The 17,595-nt window shown below is 43.9% G+C and overlaps 1 protein-coding gene across 4 annotated transcripts in view; it reads left to right on the top strand.

Moving 5' to 3' along the window:
- LOC128688116 (uncharacterized) overlaps positions 1–17,595 on the top strand; it is a 71,630-nt gene that overhangs the window by 19,534 nt on the left and 34,501 nt on the right. The window contains exons 1-2 of one of the 4 annotated variants that reach the window (XM_070086594.1): positions 7,504–7,999; positions 8,415–8,447. The exons of 1 other annotated variant lie outside the window; for it this stretch is intronic. In XM_070086594.1, the coding sequence (XP_069942695.1) occupies positions 7,741–7,999; positions 8,415–8,447 (292 nt within the window). In that variant the 5' untranslated portion in view covers positions 7,504–7,740. Of the gene's footprint in view, positions 1–7,503; positions 8,000–8,414; positions 8,448–17,595 lie in introns of those variants that run through there. 2 more of the 4 variants (XM_070086592.1, XM_070086595.1) reach the window with 2 other exon arrangements.

The raw sequence follows: 17,595 nt of genomic DNA on the forward strand, positions 1-17,595 counted from the left end.
GTTTATACCATGAACAGACATACATGAGAACAAGAATAAAGAGAAGACAGAGACGAATGTATATAAAGAAGGAAAGATTTTAGGAAACTTTGAACCGTCGTTGATCCTGTCGCGAAGATCCATAACTTTATATAAATCAGTTGACGAATGACTTGAGTATATGAAGATCAAACTGTAAAAGTAACTACCAAAGACAAATCGTTCCTGCGATTTAGTACTTGGGTATTTAACCTCCTAAGATGACCCACAGGGTCGAGGCTGTGGAAGGCGCCATCGAAGAGTATAACAACAGTGTGTTCGGTGATTTTAATAAAGCAGGATTTTCGCATCAGCAATATCGAGAGACCAGCAGAGATCTGCATCTCTCTGGGAAGTATTTTGACAGTCATCATGGCTGATCTTCCATGAGTCTGCTGTTGAATTTTTGCAACGTTACATGAGCACTGAGCACCATGAGTTATCTTCCATGAGTCTGCTAGTGAATTACTGCAACACAACATGAACATTGAGCATCAGGAACTCTCATCATCCAAGAATTTTCCCACTATAAACAAACAGACAAAAGTAATGACAAACATTATTTTTCTAGATACTGGGGTGAGAGGAGCACTAAGTGAGAGTCGTTTCTCCACAATTACAAAGAATGATTATTTGGCTAATCCACTGAGAAAATTTAGTCCATCAGACAGAAAACGATGGAAAAGCAGACGAGGTAATGTACACCTGACCTCCTACAACAGATCGAAGCAGCAGACGAGAAGTACACCTGATCTTCTACAGCAGATCGAAGCAGCAGGCGAGGTGATATACACCTGATCTGCTACAATAGATCGAAGCAGTAGACGAGAATATTCACGAGGACGCGGATGCTCCTTCCTTCAAAAGATGTGAAGGCAACTTTGATGATGCAGATATAGAAACTCTCTTGATCTAAGGAAGTGGAGCTATCCTCCCCCTTGGACAAAACCTGATTACCTTCCATTTCTCGCTCGCTGTATGACCCCCTACGGATACAGCTCTTCCCAATAAATATAATAATAATTAGACACTTCATTCATTCATTAGAGGTTCGCCGGTACTTCATAATTAGACACTATTAAGTGTCGACACACGGATATATACTTTTATTATTTTTTTTAATTCACTTTATTACCAGTGTGGAATATTTAAGGTACTTTATATATGTTTTCATATAGTTTCTTCTATTGTTTTTGGTGGGGGAAAATGAAGTGGTGGTGGTAAAGACAGAGTCAGTCACGCCTGTGAATCACTCACGTGTGAAATTATTGGTTGTCAGGGCAAGATTATTTACACTGAGTGGTGCACGCTGCTGAGGATGATCTCACCATCTCATCCACCAGGAGTATAAGTGATACATTACTTGCAGTCTTCGCTTCATTACTTGATAATTCCAAAGCGACCTTGAGACCTTACCAGGACCATCGGTCGGTCGGTCGGTGGGTCGCTAGGCGTGAAGTGACGACACGTGCTGTTAGTGTTGACGGGTGTCGCGGGCTGCTATGTAGCGCAAAGGAAGACACAGGTGTAAGTTTGCGGAATACAAGTGTACCATGTCGGATCAAATGCTTAAAATTGTCTTTGGATGTGTATCATTTTGGTTCAAATGAGGTTGATCAAATCAGTAATATTTCAAAACAAACGGAATAATTCGTATCAAAGGTGTAATATTTCGGATAAAAGATACAGTGTGCCGCATTATAGATGTAAAGTGGCATCAGATGACTGGTATATCATGTCAGATCACTGGTGTGTCATGTCAGATTGGCTGTAGCAGGTCATAGTGCAAGTGTAAGATATCAGCTCTTAAGTGTAGCCTGTCACATCGCTGGTGTATCATGTTAGATTACAGGTATTGTGTGTCAGATCACGGATGCTTCAGGTCAGAATGCAAATGCAGCATGTCGGATCACGGAACAAATAAGTGTATGGTTGTTAATAATTTCCATAAACAAGAGAGAGAGAGAGAGAGAGAGAGAGAGAGAGAGAGAGAGAGAGAGAGAGAGAGAGAGAGAGAGAGAGAGAGAGAGAGAGAGAGAGACAGACAGACAGACAGACAGACAGAGATCCATTTTTAAATCCTGGAATTCCGTTTTACGGACATAGTAAAGAAGAGACAGGAGAGAATGCAGTTACTGACATAAAAATAAAGAAAAAACGATTACACTACGTAACAAAATTTCACTCTTGTCTTGTTCCTGGGAAATAAGTATCATTCCCCAATTCTTTATAACTGAACAAAATTAAAAAAAGCAATTTTGATCCCAGAACTTCTGGAACACTTTCAAGAAGACTTATGTAAAACTATTATGTTCTAGGGTTTTGCTTGGCAAATATAATAACAGGGGCTCAGAGACCAGCATTCAGTTCAGCTCTGGCTACCTGAGAAGACACATCAGAAGAAGTGAAATGGCATCAAGAGGCTGCAATCATTTTCCAGATACATTCTGCTACATATGTGGTCAATTCATTAAGACAAGAGCAAAGAAGTTCTCTGTAACAGCATCTAAAAAAATGTGTGAAGATTACAAAGCATATTTTGTCATGCCAGTTGTGGACCAAGACAAGACCTGGGCGCCTCATGTTGCTTGTCAACATTGTAAGAAAACATTGGAAGGTAAGAAAGTCATTACTTATATGAAGGGTAAAATCTTTTATAGGAACATTTTTAAATGAATGTAACAGAAACTAATTCTTTTGTTCTTTTACAGGATGGTTTAGACCTTCCCTCTTCTATTGCCCCAGTACCACACAGTGTTGATCTTCCTGTACCTACACCTCCAGAAAGAAGTCAACCGTCAGAAGAAGAAAGCAGTAAATCAGAAAATGAAGAGCACAGTGAACAAGACCATGATCTCACAGATGCAGCTGTTGGGAGGAATCTTTACTACGCAAACCAAACAGACCTCAATGACCTTATCAGAGATTTTGGTTTGACAAAGTCAAATGCTGAGCTTTTCATTTCAAGGCTCAAGGAGTGGGACTTGGTGGACGAAAGTGTGCACGTGACAAGCCAAAGAAAACGTCACCAACATTTCTCAAGCTTCTTCATTAATGAAGACAGGTTGTGCTACTGTAATTATGTATCAGGTGTGTTTGACGCAACTGGAATTGCATGCAATCTAGATGAGTGCAGACTCTTCATTGACAGCTCCTCCAGAAGCCTAAAAGCTGTACTTCTGCACATTGGGAACAAGTATCCATATCTTCCCTTGGCTCATTCAGTGCAGCATAAGGAGGACTACAACAGTGTCAAACTTTTACTGGAAGCTTTGAACTATGATGAGTATGGCTGGGAGATTATTGGAGACTTCAGAATGGTGGCACTTTTGATGGGGCTCCAAGGAGATTTTACCAAGTTTCCCTGTTATCTCTGTCATTGGGATAGTAGAGACAGAACAGCACATTACCAGAGGAAGCACTGGCCTCAAAGGATTGAGTTCTCAGAAGGAAGACATATTATCAAACATAAACCATTGGTGGATCCTCGAAAGGTTCTGTTCCCTCCATTACACATCAAAATAGGGCTAATGAAACAGTTTGTTACAGCTCTTGACAAAGAGTCTGCAGCCTTCAAGTATTTTCAAGACTTCTTTCCCAAGCTATCAGAGGGAAAGGTGAAGACTGGCATCTTCACTGAACCACAAGTCAGGAAAATCATGGAGTTCTCAGAATTTCCAAAGAAGCTCACAGAGAAGGAAAAGGAGGCCTGGGAGAGTTTTATGTAGCACAGGGCATTCTGGTTAACAACAAGGCTGACCTTGGTAAAAGGCTATGGTCAGATGGGCTGTAGGATGTCCTTTAAGGTCCATATTCTTGATGCTTATCTTGACAGTTTCAAAGAGAATATGGAAGCATACTCAGAGGAGCAAGTGGAGCGCGTTCACCAAGATATAATGGACTTTGAAAACAGATATCATGGAGCTTATAATGAAAACATGATAGAAGACAACATTTAGGGGCTTAAGCGGGAAAGTGATTCGTTGTTGCTCGCAAATCTAGAAAAAACTGCTCATTTTTAACACTGTAAATATCTTTCAGAAAGTTTAAAATAAAATTTGAGTAAATTTTATTTTATTTATGTAAATTTTATTTAATTTATTATATGTTTTTGTTTTACATCCAAAACTGGCAAGAAATATTGAAATTTAGCCATTTTTTGACAAAAATTCATCCTGTAAGCCACAAAAGTAAAATTTAAAAGGAACACTGGGCATTTTCTATTATTTTGCAATAAAAGGAGTTGGAAAATAACACCTTCATGCCAGGAACAAAAGTTGTCTTACATAGTGTTATTTAACAAGAGTTGAACAGCACACTGAAGTTACCATCTCAAAATTCATGGTTACCAACACTGATGTAGCATCACAGTTACCAACTCAAATTCATGGTTACCAACACTTAAGTAGCATCACAGTTACCAACTCAAATTCATGGTTACCAACACTGATGTATCATCACAGTTACCAACTCAAATTCATGGTTACCAACACTTAAGTAGCATCACAGTTACCAACTCAAATTCATGGTTACCAACACTGATGTATCATCACAGTTACCAACTCAAATTCATGGTTACCAACACTTAAGTAGCATCACAGTTATCAACTCAAATTCATGGTTACCAACACTTAAGTAGCATCACAGTTACCAACTCAAATTCATGGTTACCAACACTTAAGTAGCATCACAGTTACCAACTCAAATTCATGGTTACCAACACTTAAGTAGCATCACAGTTACCAACTCAAATTCATGGTTACCAACACTGAAGTAGCATCACAGTTACCATCTCAAAATTCATGGTTACCAACACTGAAGTAGCACCACAGTTACCAGCTCAAATTCATGGTTACCAACACTGAAGTAGGATCACAGTTACCAACTCAAGCGTCGTTACGACAAGGTTTAACTGATAAATCTACTACATATTCATATCCAGCGAGAAATATTACATATTAAAAATGCATTTAATTTGTTTCGTGAAATGTAGAGGTTGAAGCTGAGCGTCACGTAGGAGAGACGAGCTTACGACGACGTTTTGGTCTGATATAGACCAATTACAAAGTCACACTAAAAAGAGAGATGGGGCTCTTTTCGGTTTGTGTCACTTTGCAAATGGTCCAAGTAGGACCGAAACGTCGTCGTAAGCTCCTCTCTCTCCTATGTGCGGGTTATTTGTGTATTGTTCCAGTCACAGTATTGTGTCTTTTTTTTCTCTACGTTTCACATATTTCGCTGCACAGGAAGCCTGACACTAAAACTCAACAGTCGTAGCCCAGTGGTGAGAGTCGCCGCTCACATCACTCAGGTCCGGGATCGAATCTCTGGACTAAAAAACATCCCTTGTATGACCCTTATGGGTTTAGTGTCTAGTTATTGTTATAATAATGCGTGACATTAGAATCTTGTCATTAAACCTCGCATGTTATATGACATGAGACGCTAGTGTCTCATGTCACATAACTAGTAACTAAAACTCACCTGTTTAGTGATAATGGAACCTTGTAGCTAATCCTCACATACTTGACGATGTTTGAAGGTTGTACCTAAATAGCAAAAATTAATAAGCCAGGAAAGGTGATGGTATGACAGTCATCTCTGGTTGTGTGGTGGGTGGTGAAGGGTGCTCTTGTTGTGTGGTGGGTGGTGATGGGTGGCTCTGGTTGTGGGGTGGGTGGTGATGGGTGGCTCTGGTTGTGTGGTGGGTGGCGATGGGTGACTCTGGTTGTGTGGTGGGTGGTGATGGGTGGCTCTGGTTGTGTGGTGGGTGGTGATGGGTGGCTCTGGTTGTGTGGTGGATGGTGATGGGTGGCTCTGGTTGTGTGGTGGGTGGTGATGGGTGGCTCTGGTTGTGTGGTGGGTGGTGATGGGTGGCTCTGGTTGTGTGGTGGGTGGTGATGGGTGGCTCTGGTTGTGTGGTGGATGGTGATGGGTGGCTCTGGTTGTGTGGTGGGTGGTGATGGGTGGCTCTGGTTGTGTGGTGGGTGGTGATGGGTGGCTCTGGTTGTGTGGTGGACGGTGATGGGTGGCTCTGGTTGTGTGGTGGGTGGTGATGGGTGGCTCTGGTTGTGTGGTGGATGGTGATGGGTGGCTCTGGTTGTGTGGTGGGTGGAGATGGGTGGCTCTAGTTGTGTGGTGGATGGTGATAGGTGGCTCTGGTTGTGTGGTGGGTGGTGATGGGTGGCTCTGGTTGTGTGGTGGGTGGTGATGTGTGATTCTGGTTGTGTGGTGGGTGGTGATGGGTGGCTCTGGTTGTGTGGTGGGTGGTGATGGGTGGCTCTGGTTGTGTGGTGGATGGTGATGGGTGGCTCTGGTTGTGTGGTGGATGGTGATGGGTGGCTCTGGTTGTGTGGTGGGTGGTGATGGGTGGCTCTGGTTGTGTGGTGGGTGGTGATGGGTGGCTCTGGTTGTGTGGTGGATGGTGATGGGTGGCTCTGGTAGTGTGGTGGGTGGTGATGGGTGGCTCTGGTTGTGTGGTGGATGGTGACGGGTGGCTCTGGTTGTGCGGTGGGTGGTGAGGGGTGGCTCTGGTTGTATTGTGGGCGGTAGTGTTTCCATGGCTTTCTTAGTTTTACCGAAAGTAGTCATGATGGCTTAAACGATGATTGTGGATGGAAGGTAAGTGACGAACGGAAACGAACATACGACCTGGAGAGTGGACACAGTGAAGGTGGTTACTGAAAAATCATAAATATGGAGAATAACGAAAGAAGGATGTGTATGCGGAGAGGAGGGGAGTGGAAGCTGTGCAGAGAGAAAATGTGTAGAGGAACTGAAAGAAGTGAAGATATGAGGAATAATAGAGGGTAGCAGGACATTACGATGACTATGTAATCGTGGCATCAGTTTAAAGGAACTCCCTTTCGCCTCAGTTCCGTGTTGACACGAGCCACCTCCACTTCCTGCTGTTGACTTTATCGTCAGTGACCAGCAGGACTGCATGGGAAGTGGCTGCTGACCTCTTTTCCCTTGACGGGAATGTTTATCCCACAATAGAGCGGAGCGGAACTGTTGCCGCAACGCGTTTGTAAGCGTGGGCGGACGTGACGTCAGTCCACCCAACGGGACGTATTGAATATGGGTGTGAAGGGATGCGACACTACCGGAGAGGACGAGGGATTCCTGGCGCAGTGTTGGGGTGCCAAGCTGCTCGCGAGCGCACAACACCACAGTCTTTTGACCTGTGCGCTCGGATGTGCTTGCTGTCGCCATCTCTTGCTGTGCTAGCGTCAACAACGTTGCCAGCCGAGACAGTGAACAGTCTGACGTGTCCCCATGACAGATATCGCAACTCTTGATGACTCCGTGAAGAGCAATGCTTAAAAAACTGCCTAGAAGCTTGGAAAAACAAGATTTGCAAGTCTGAGTGGCACAATAAACGTTCCACCATCGTGAGCAGAGAGTGAAAGGCGTGGGTGGCGGAGGGTTAGAGGGGACGGAGTGAGGGGGGGCGGTGTGAGGGGGGCGGTGTGAGGGGGAGGAACCTGAGTGTGCGTCGACACAGTGCCTCGGGGAGCTGTTGCTCCGACAAGCATAATATCCTCTACAGGCCTCCTGCTTACAGCGTCTGGGATATCAAACATCCAACTCAACATCCACAGCTTCCACCTCTTAAGTGAAGTGATTTTAAATGCTCTCGTGACCTGAAGAATAATATATTCGGTGTTCCTATAATAGACAAACAGAAATAAACTAGTAAAATATAAGAAGACAAAAACCATGGTACACAAACAGGCGAGTCAGGCGCGTTTGGCCTCTGTGTTGACGTTATCCTGGGCTCTGCTGGCCTCTCGTGGCCTTTGCAGCTACTACGAGAAAGGGAAACTGACCTCAGGCAGTAGCTACAGCGGCACCAACTACCAACATATCTTGGTAGAGGCGCTGCAGGGCTCCGGCAGCTACGCAGGAGGAACCAACAGCAACTACTGGAGTGGTACAGGCAAGAGGCCAGCCAGCAACTGGTACTGGCCTGGCGGTGGTAAGCATAAACACAAACATCTTTAACTCATTCCATATTCCAAACACAATAGTCTAATAAACACTGTTCAGTGTCACAAACGAACCCACCTATAGACAATTATTATTGCACTCATGGAGGGAAGGGGATGATCTGAACCTAGAGGGTCGTACACCGATAGAGGAATTGAGAGACAGTCAAATTAATCCAAGAAAGGAGAGGTCAGGTTGAATTCTTCGGGTTAAGAAATCCCTTGAGAGGCTAAGAAAAGTACTGTGTATTGGACCAGAGTGTTGGTCAGAAATATCCAGTCCTTCTCTTCTATTTTATTTTCTCTATGTGGGTTTGTCTGTGTCTTTTCTTAATGATAATTATAATCATGTAAGTTATTTAAGGCAATTATTATATTAATCATTATTCTCTCCGTTTCTTGTAGCTACATCGCCTACAGCAAGTAACGCGACACAAGGCAAGTCTCAGTCCTCTTGTTTCCTTCTGCATGAGCAATGTTAAGAGGCACTTTCTTGAAATCGATAAATTAGTTTTACGCAAAGCTACTGTATTATACGCATTCCTCTATGATAACTTGCGTCGCATTATCAGCATTTTCCAAATTCCTCAAATACCCAAATATATATATATATATATATATATATATATATATATATATATATATATATATATATATATATATATATATACATATATATATATATATATATATATATATATATATATATATATATATATATATATATATATATATATATATATATATCTATATATATATATATATATATATATATATATATATATATATATATGTATATATATATACATATATATATATACATATACATACATACACATATATATATATGTATATATGTGTATGTATGTATGTGCATGAATTACAGAACCAGTTGTTATTGCATGTCGTTTTCTTTTTCATTAGGGAAGACTTATACATTTTCAGAGGTGTTGGCTCTTCTGTATTGGACTTTTTGTATTTCTATTTGTATATAGTCAGCTATCATGCTAAGTATCGTGAAGTGTCTAACATCTTGCAAAATCAACTTGGGTTTCATATGTCTTATTTTAAAATCGAATTTGCCGTCTTGTCATATTCGGCAAGGATAAGATAAGATAAGATAAGATAAGATTTTGTTCGGATTTTTAACCCCGGAGGGTTAGCCACCCAGGATAACCCAAGAAAGTCAGTGCGTCATCGAGGACTGTCTAACTTATTTCCATTGGGGTCCTTAATCTTGTCTCCCAGGATGCGACCCACACCAGTCGACTAACACCCAGGTACCTATTTGCTGCTAGGTGAACAGGACAATAGGTGTAAGGAAACGTGTCGGAATTTCCACCCGCCGGGAATCGAACCCGGGCCCTCCGTGTGTGAAGCGGGAGCTTTAGCCACCAGTACATTGATTACTGTTATAACTTTCTAAAATCAGGTTAAAATTCACGAAATTAATATAGGCTGACCTCATACCAGTGAGGTTCGAATCATACTAAGTTTCCTGTTTTCTCCGTCTTCCTAACTACCCCGAGACTGAAGAAATGTTTTTTCCTAATATCCCTGTGATTCATTTGAGATCTTAGCTTCCTCTTGTTTTCACTTGTACCCGATGCTTGACTTACCCTACCCTATCATGCCCTCTCAGGATCTTATACGCTTATACGTTTTATCTAATATGCATCTTATTTAATGACATTAGGTGTATGTGTGTGTATGTGTGTGTGTGTGTGTGTGTGTGTGTGTGTGTGTGTGTGTGTGTGTGTGTGTGTGTGTGTGTGTGTGTGTGTGTGTGTGTGTGTGTGTGTGTGTGTGTGTGTGTGTGTGTGTGTGTGAGTGTGTGTGTGTGTGTATGTGTGCGTATGTGTTTGTGCGTGTGTGCTTGTGTGTGTATGTGTGTACTCACCTAGTTGTACTCACCTAGCTGAGGTTGCAGGGGTCGAGTCCAAGCTCCTGGCCCCGCCTCTTCACTGGTCGCTACTAGGTCACTCTCCCTGAACCATGAGCTTTATCGTACCTCTGCTTAAAGCTATGTATGGATCCTGACTCCACTACATCGCTTCCCAAACTATTCCACTTCCTGACTACTCTGTGGCTGAAGAAATACTTCCTAACATCCCTTTGATTCATCTGTGTCTTCAATTTCCAACTGTGTCCCCTTGTTACTGTGTCCAGTCTCTGGAACATCCTGTCTTTGTCCACCTTGTCAATTCCTCTCAGTATTTTGTAAGTCGTTATCATGTTCCCCCTATCTCTCCTGTCCTCCAGTGTCGTCAGATTGATTTCCCTTAACCTCTCCTCATAGGACATACCTCTTAGCTCTGGGACTAGTCTTGTTGCAAACCTTTGCACTTTCTCTAGTTTCTTTACATGCTTGGCTAGGTGTGGGTTCCAAACTGGTGCCGCATACTCCAATATGGGCCTAACGTACACGGTGTATAGGGTCCTGAACGATTCCTTATTAAGATGTCGGAATGCTGTTCTGAGGTTTGCCAGGCGCCCATATGCTGCAGCAGTTATTTGGTTGATGTGCGCTTCAGGAGATGTGCCTGGTGTTATACTCACCCCACGATCTTTTTCCTTGAGTGATGTTTGTAGTCTCTGACCCCCTAGACTGTACTCCATCTGCAGTCTTCTTTGCCCTTCCCCAATCCTCATGACTTTGCACTTGGTGGGATTGAACTCCAGGAGCCAGTTGCTGGACCAGGTCTGCAGCCTGTTGCCCAGTTTCAAATGATGTGTTGAAGATCTTTGTTAATGGTACACACAATATCTCTGCTCCCTCTTTAAGGACCCACGGAGAGATGTTGTCTGGTCCCACCACCTTTGAGGTGTCAAGTTCGCACAGCAGCTTCTTCACCTCCTCCTTGGTTATATGTATTTCATCCAGCACTTGCTGGTGCCCCCCCCCCCTGTTCTGATTTCCTGGAGTCCTACTGGTTTCCACTGTAAATACTTCTTTAAATCTCGTGTTGAGCTCCTGACATATCTCCCGGTCGTTTCATGTGAATTCCCCATCACCCTTCCTCAGTCTGATTACCTGGTCCTTGACTGTTGTTTTCCTCCTGATGTGGCTGTACAACAGCTTCGGGTCAGTCTTGACTTTTGATGCTATGTCATTTTCATATTGTCGCTGAGCCTCCCTTATCTGTGCATATTCGTTTCTGGCTCTTCGGCTAATCTCTTTATTTTCCTGAGTTCTCTGTCTTCTGTACCTTTTCCATTCTCTAGTACACCTAGTTTTTGCCTCCCTACACCTATGGGTGAACCAAGGACTCGTTCTGTTCTTCCCATTATTTCTGTTTCCCTTGGAAACAAACCTCTCCTCTGCCTCCTTGCATTTTGTTGCCACATAGTCCATCATTTCTTGTACTGGTCTTCCTGTCAGTTCCCTCTCCCACTGAATGTCTTGAAGGAAGTTCCTCATGCCTGGGTAGTTCCCCCTTTTGTAGTTTGGTTTTTCCCACCCTATTCCTGCTACTCTCTCCACTTGGAGCTCAACTATGTAGTCGAAGCACAGAACCACATGATCACTAGCTCCCAGGGGCCTTTCATACATGATTTCCTCGATGTCCGAACAACTCAAGGTGAATACAAGGTCCAGTCTAACTGGTTCATCCTCTCCTCTCTCTCTGGTAGTGTCTCTAACATGTTGATGCATGAGGTTTTCCAGTACCACATCCATCGTCTTGGCTCTCCATGTTTCGGGACCCCCATGGGGCTCCAGATTTTCCCAGTCAATCTCCTTGTGATTGAAATCACCCATAACTAGTAACTTTGCTCCCCCCATGTGTGCTCTCCTGGCCACCTCGGCTAGTGTGTCGACCATTGCTCTGTTGCTCTCATCGTATTCTTCTCATGGCCTCCTGCAGTTCTGTGGTGGGTTGTACATTACTGCAATTATCACCTTATGTCCCTCAGACTGGATTGTTCCTACTAAGTAGTCCCTTTCGCCCGTGCCATCCATTCCTTCCATTTTCTCAAAACCCCACTGGTTTTTAATGAGCAGTGCAACTCCTCCTCCCCCTCTCCTCCCTCTGTCTTTCCTGAGGATTTGATATCCGGATGGAAAGATTGAATCTGTTATTATTCTGGTGAGTTTTGTTTCTGTGAGTGCTATTATGTCTGGGGATGTCTCCTTGATTCTTTCGTACCACTCCTCATACTTATTTGTTATTCCATCTGCATTTGTATACCACACCTTCAAATTCTTTTCTAAGACTGTGGTCTGGGAGGTGTATTGGGGTTGGGGAAGTGGGAGACCTGATAAGGAACTGTGGGTGGTTGCTGTGGGGGTGGAGTTTGTAGTGTAGTGGGTGGGGGCATTGGATGTGGCATGGGTGTTTTGGTTTAGAGTGTTTGGTTGCACTGAGGTTGACCTGGTTGGGAGGCTTCTATAGGAAGTTGTGAGGGAGGCTGTATTTGATCTTCCTGTGTCTGGGATCTCCTGTGTGTGTGTGTGTGTGTGTGTGTGTGTGTGTGTGTGTGTGTGTGTGTGTGTGTGTGTGTGTGTGTGTGTGTGTGTGTGTGTGTGTGTGTTTGTGTTTGTGTACTCACCTATTTGTACTCACCTATTTGTGGTTGCAGGGGTCGAGTCCTAGCTCCTGGCCCCGCCTCTTCACCGGTTGCTACTAGACCCTCTCTCTCCCCGCTCCATGAGCTTTATCAAACCTCGTCTTAAAACTGTGTATGGTTCCTGCCTCCACTACGTCATTTTCTAGGCTATTCCACTGTCTTACAACTCTATGACTGAAGAAATACTTCCTACTATCTCTCTGACTCATTTGTGTCTTCAACTTCCAATTGTGGCCTCTTGTTTCTGTGTCCCCTCCCTGGAACATCCTGTCCTTGTCCACCTTGTCTATTCCACGCAGTATTTTATATGTCGTTATCATGTCTCCCCTGACCCTCCTGTCCTCCAGTGTCGTCAGGCCGATTTCCCTTAATCTTTCTTCATAGGACATTCCCTTAGCTCTGGAACTAACCTTGTTGCAAACCTTTGTACTTTCTCTAGTTTCTTGACGTGCTTTATCAAGTGCGGGTTCCAAACAGGTGCTGCATACTCCAGTATGGGCCTGACATACACGGTGTACAGTGTCTTGAATGATTCCTTACAAAGGTGTCGGAATGCTGTTCTCAGGTTTGCCAGGCGCCCATATGCTGCAGCAGTTATCTGATTGATGTGTGCTTCCGGAGACATGCTCGGTGTTATACTCACCCCAAGATCTTTCTCCTTGAGTGAGGTTTGCAGTCTTTGGCCACCTAGCCTATACTCTGTCTGTGGTCTTCTGTGCCCTTTCCCTATCTTCATGACTTTGCATTTGGCAGGATTAAATTCGAGAAGCCATTTGCTGGACCAGGTGTCCAGTCTGTCCAGGTCTCTTTGAAGTCCTGCCTGGTCCTCATCAGATTTAATTCTCCTCATTAACTTCACATCATCTGCAAACAGGGACACTTCTGAGTCTAACCCTTCCGTCATGTCGTTCACATATACCAAAAATAGCACTGGTCCTAGGACCGACCCCTGTGGGACCCCGCTCGTCACAGGTGCCCACTGTGATACATCATTACGTACCATGACTCGTTGTTGCCTCCCTGTCAGGTATTCTCTGATCCATTGCAGTGCCCTTCCTGTTATATGCGCCTGATGCTCTAGCTTCTGCACTAATCTCTTGTGAGGAACTGTGTCAAAGGCCTTCTTGCAGTCCAAGAAGATGCAATCAACCCACCCCTCTCTCTCTTGTCTTACTTCTGTTATTTTATCATAAAACTCCAGAAGGTTTGTGACACAGGATTTGCCTTCCGTGAATCCGTGCTGGTTGGCATTTATACTCCTGTTCCGTTCCAGGTGCTCCACCACTCTCCTCCTGATAATCTTCTCCATAATTTTGCATACTATACACGTCAATGACACAGGTCTATAGTTTAGTGCCTCTTTTCTGTCTCCTTTTTTGAAAATGGGAACTACATTTGCCGTCTTCCATACCTCAGGTAGTTGCCCAGTTTCCAGGGATGTGTTGAAGATTGTGGTAAGTGGTACGCACAACATATCTGCTCCCTCTCTAAGGACCCATGGAGAGATGTTGTCCGGTCCCATTGCCTTTGAGGTATCGATGTCACTTAGCAGTTTCTTCACCTCCTCCTCATCTGTATGTATGTCGTCCAACACTTGTTGGTGTATTCCTTGTTGGTGTCCCCATCTGGTCTGTCCCCCCAGAGTCCTTCCTGTCTCTACTGTAAATACTTCCTTAAATCTCGTGTTGAGCTCCTCACATACCTCTTGATCGTTTCTTGTGAGTTCTCCACCTTCTTTCCTCAGCCTTATCACCTGGTCCTTGACTGTTGTCTTCCTCCTAATGTGGCTATACAGCAGTTTCGGGTCAGATTTGACTTTCGATGCTATGTCGTTTTCATACTGTCGCTGGGCCTCCCTCCTTATCTGCGCATACTCGTTTCTGGCTCTTCTACTAATCTCCTTGTTTCCCTGGGTCCTATGCCTCCTGTACCTTTTCCATTCTCTGTTGCACTTAGTTTTTGCCTCCCTACACCTTCGGGTAAACCAAGGACTCGTTTTGGTCTTCCTATTATTTCTGTTTCCCTTGGGAACAAAACTTTCCTCTGCCTCCTTGCACTTTGTTGCCACATATTCCATCATCTCGTTTACTGATTTTCCTACCATATCTCTGTCCCACTGAACCTCCTGCAGGAAGTTTCTCATACCTGTGTAGTCCCCCCTTTTATAGTTTGGCCTGTCCCCTTCAGTTCCTGTTACCTTCTCCACTTGTAACTCTACTATATAGTCAAAACTCAGAACCACATGATCGCTAGCTCCAAGGGGCCTCTCGTAAGTGATGTCCTCGATGTCTGAACTGCTCAGGGTGAACACAAGATCCAGTCTTGCTGGCTCATCCTCCCCTCTCTCTCTGGTTGTGTCCCTGACATGTTGATGCATGAGGTTTTCAAGTACCACATCCATCATCTTGGCTCTCCATGTTTCGGGACCCCCATGTGGCTCCAGGTTTTCCCAGTCGATCTCCCTGTGGTTGAAATCGCCCATTACCAGTAACTTTGCTCTGCTCGAGTGAGCTCTTCTTGCCACCTCAGCCAGTGTGTCCACCATCACCCTGTTGTTTTCTTCGTGCTCCTCTCTTGGCCTCCTGCAGTTCTGTGGTGGGTTATACATCACTCCAATGACTACTTTATGTTCTCCGGACTGAATTGTACCTACAATGTAGTCTCTTTCTCCAATCATGTCCATGCCTTCCATTTCCTCAAATCCCCATTGGTGTTTTATGAGCCGTGCAACCCCTCCTCCCCCTCTACTCCTTCTATCTTTCCTCAGGATCTGATATCCTGTTGGGAAGATTGTGTCTGTTATTGTCTCAGCGAGTTTTGTTTCTGTGACTGCTATGATGTCTGGGGATTTTTCACTGATTCTTTCATTCCACTCCTCATGTTTATTCGTTATTCCATCCGCGTTTGTGTACCAAACCTTTAGTTTCTTTTCTATCATTGTGGTCATGCAAGTATATTGGGGTTGGGGGAGCGAGAGCCTTGGTGGGGGCCTATATGGGGCTGTGGTGTAGGTGGGGTTTGCGTTGATGGGGGTGGGGTCAGAATGCCCATAAGGGGCAGCTGTTGGGGTGAGGTTTGTGATATGGGGGTTGGTGGCAGAGGGAACAGTGAGTGGGTTGTAGTATAGGTTGCTCAGTTGCGTTTTTAATGTCGCGGGTGGTGTCTTTTGGTGGGAGATTCTGTGGGGTGTGTTTGCCCTTCCTGTGTGTGTGTGTGTGTGTGTGTGTGTGTGTGTGTGTGTGTGTGTTTGTGTTTGTGTGTGTGTGTGTGTGTGTGTGTGTGTGTGTGTGTGTGTGTGTGTGTGTGTGTGTGTGTGTGTGTGTGTAATGCGAAAAGCGTGAAATGAGCCAATTATGCCTAATTAACAACAAATCTTGTTGCGGAATATGGAAACTTCCCCTCATGCAACATGCACGAAACAAGAGAGAGAAAGAAAGAGAATAGTAAACTGATATACATTGAAGGTGTAGAAAACATTAAAACGTGTTACAGCGTCTCAGCTGAGAGCTTAATGAACGTTTCCAGCGACACATATCAGACCATGTAATGATCGGGTGTGGCACAGGGTCGCGACAAGGGTGTAACATCGAACTAAGTAAAAAAAAAGTGTGACACCGAGCTAGGAGAAAAGGGTGTGACACCAGACCAAGACAAAACTGTACTGTAACACTTGATTGTCGGTAGCACAGAGCTACTGACACCTCTTCTAAAGCTTCCTGGTACCGTATTACTTGCTGGTGCAGTTTTCTGGTACTGTGTCTTACCTGTCAAAGCACTGTTGTAACTCCCTGGTAATTTGTTTTACCTATTAAGAGGCTCGTGTACCTGCCTGGTACTTTATTACCTGTCAAGCAGATGGTGAACTTGTCTAAACCATTTTACTAGTCAAGCAGCTGGTGAAACTGCCTGGTGCATTCTTCCCAGGCAGCTACACCAGGGAAGAAACTACCATAGCTGCATGTTACTCTATCTCACCTCTAATATTTATACGATTTACAGCTGTCAACTGAATGTCTAGAAATCTTGGACTAAGATTTTAATTTATACGATACCACAGCCTATCAATATAGTTTGCTGATGCTTAACTAATTGATAATTTAATCAGAACAAGGAGGACTAATAAGGAACAGCTAAAACGCCAGTACTCCACGCGAACTGACCTGTTGGCGTTGAGCACTGGCAAACCCAGCTCAGTGGCTACATTTAACTGTGTTCCCTCTCACAGTTTATAGTCTGCGGGTCGTGAGCCATGGCTTAGCTATCTCTAACAGATGGAAGGGTGATTGCCTGGTGATCCGTGATCAGTGATTCGGTTTCACTGCGTTCCCTCTCACACACACATTATTCTTTCGTTATTGTCCAATTAGGAAGTCATTCTTTGTGTACTGTGTCTATTCCTCGAGGAATCTTGTATGTTGTACAACACCTGGAGAGTGGTACAATCTCTGGAGAGTGGTACAACCTCTGGAGAGTGGTACAACACCTGGAGAGTGGTACAACATGTGGAGAATGGTACTGCACCTAAATGTTGGTCAACACTTATTTTCTAGCCAATGATATTGTACCGATTTTAGGGGAGGTTTGTGTTGCTGATTCCGAATATGTCATAGGTTTTACTTGACTGGCTGTAGTTTTTGATAAATTTGGCATCCCACTGAAAAACATAAAAGATGTGACTAATATATTGATCAGGCAGGGCTAACATACAAATCGCATTGAAGTTAATTTTTAGATCAAACAAACAAGCAAGAAGTTTACCATCTTCAGATCAACACAGTAGACGTCTTGTGCTCATGATAGCAAAGCTTCTACAAGATCATTTTGATATTTTCTTATTCCTTAAGGTTTGTTGGGTGAACAATTGAAAGAGATGCATATTTGTTACCATTGTGCAATAAGATACATTTCAAGCATGTAACAGAGCCACCTATAAACAACCACTAATCTCCTGGTCAATATTCAAGTCCCGTTCGAAGAAGTCCAGGGATGTTATTGCAGTACACAAGTTCTTCATCTT

The sequence above is a fragment of the Cherax quadricarinatus genome, chromosome 19 (genome assembly GCF_038502225.1).
Source record: "Cherax quadricarinatus isolate ZL_2023a chromosome 19, ASM3850222v1, whole genome shotgun sequence".
Classification (NCBI taxonomy): domain Eukaryota; kingdom Metazoa; phylum Arthropoda; class Malacostraca; order Decapoda; family Parastacidae; genus Cherax; species Cherax quadricarinatus.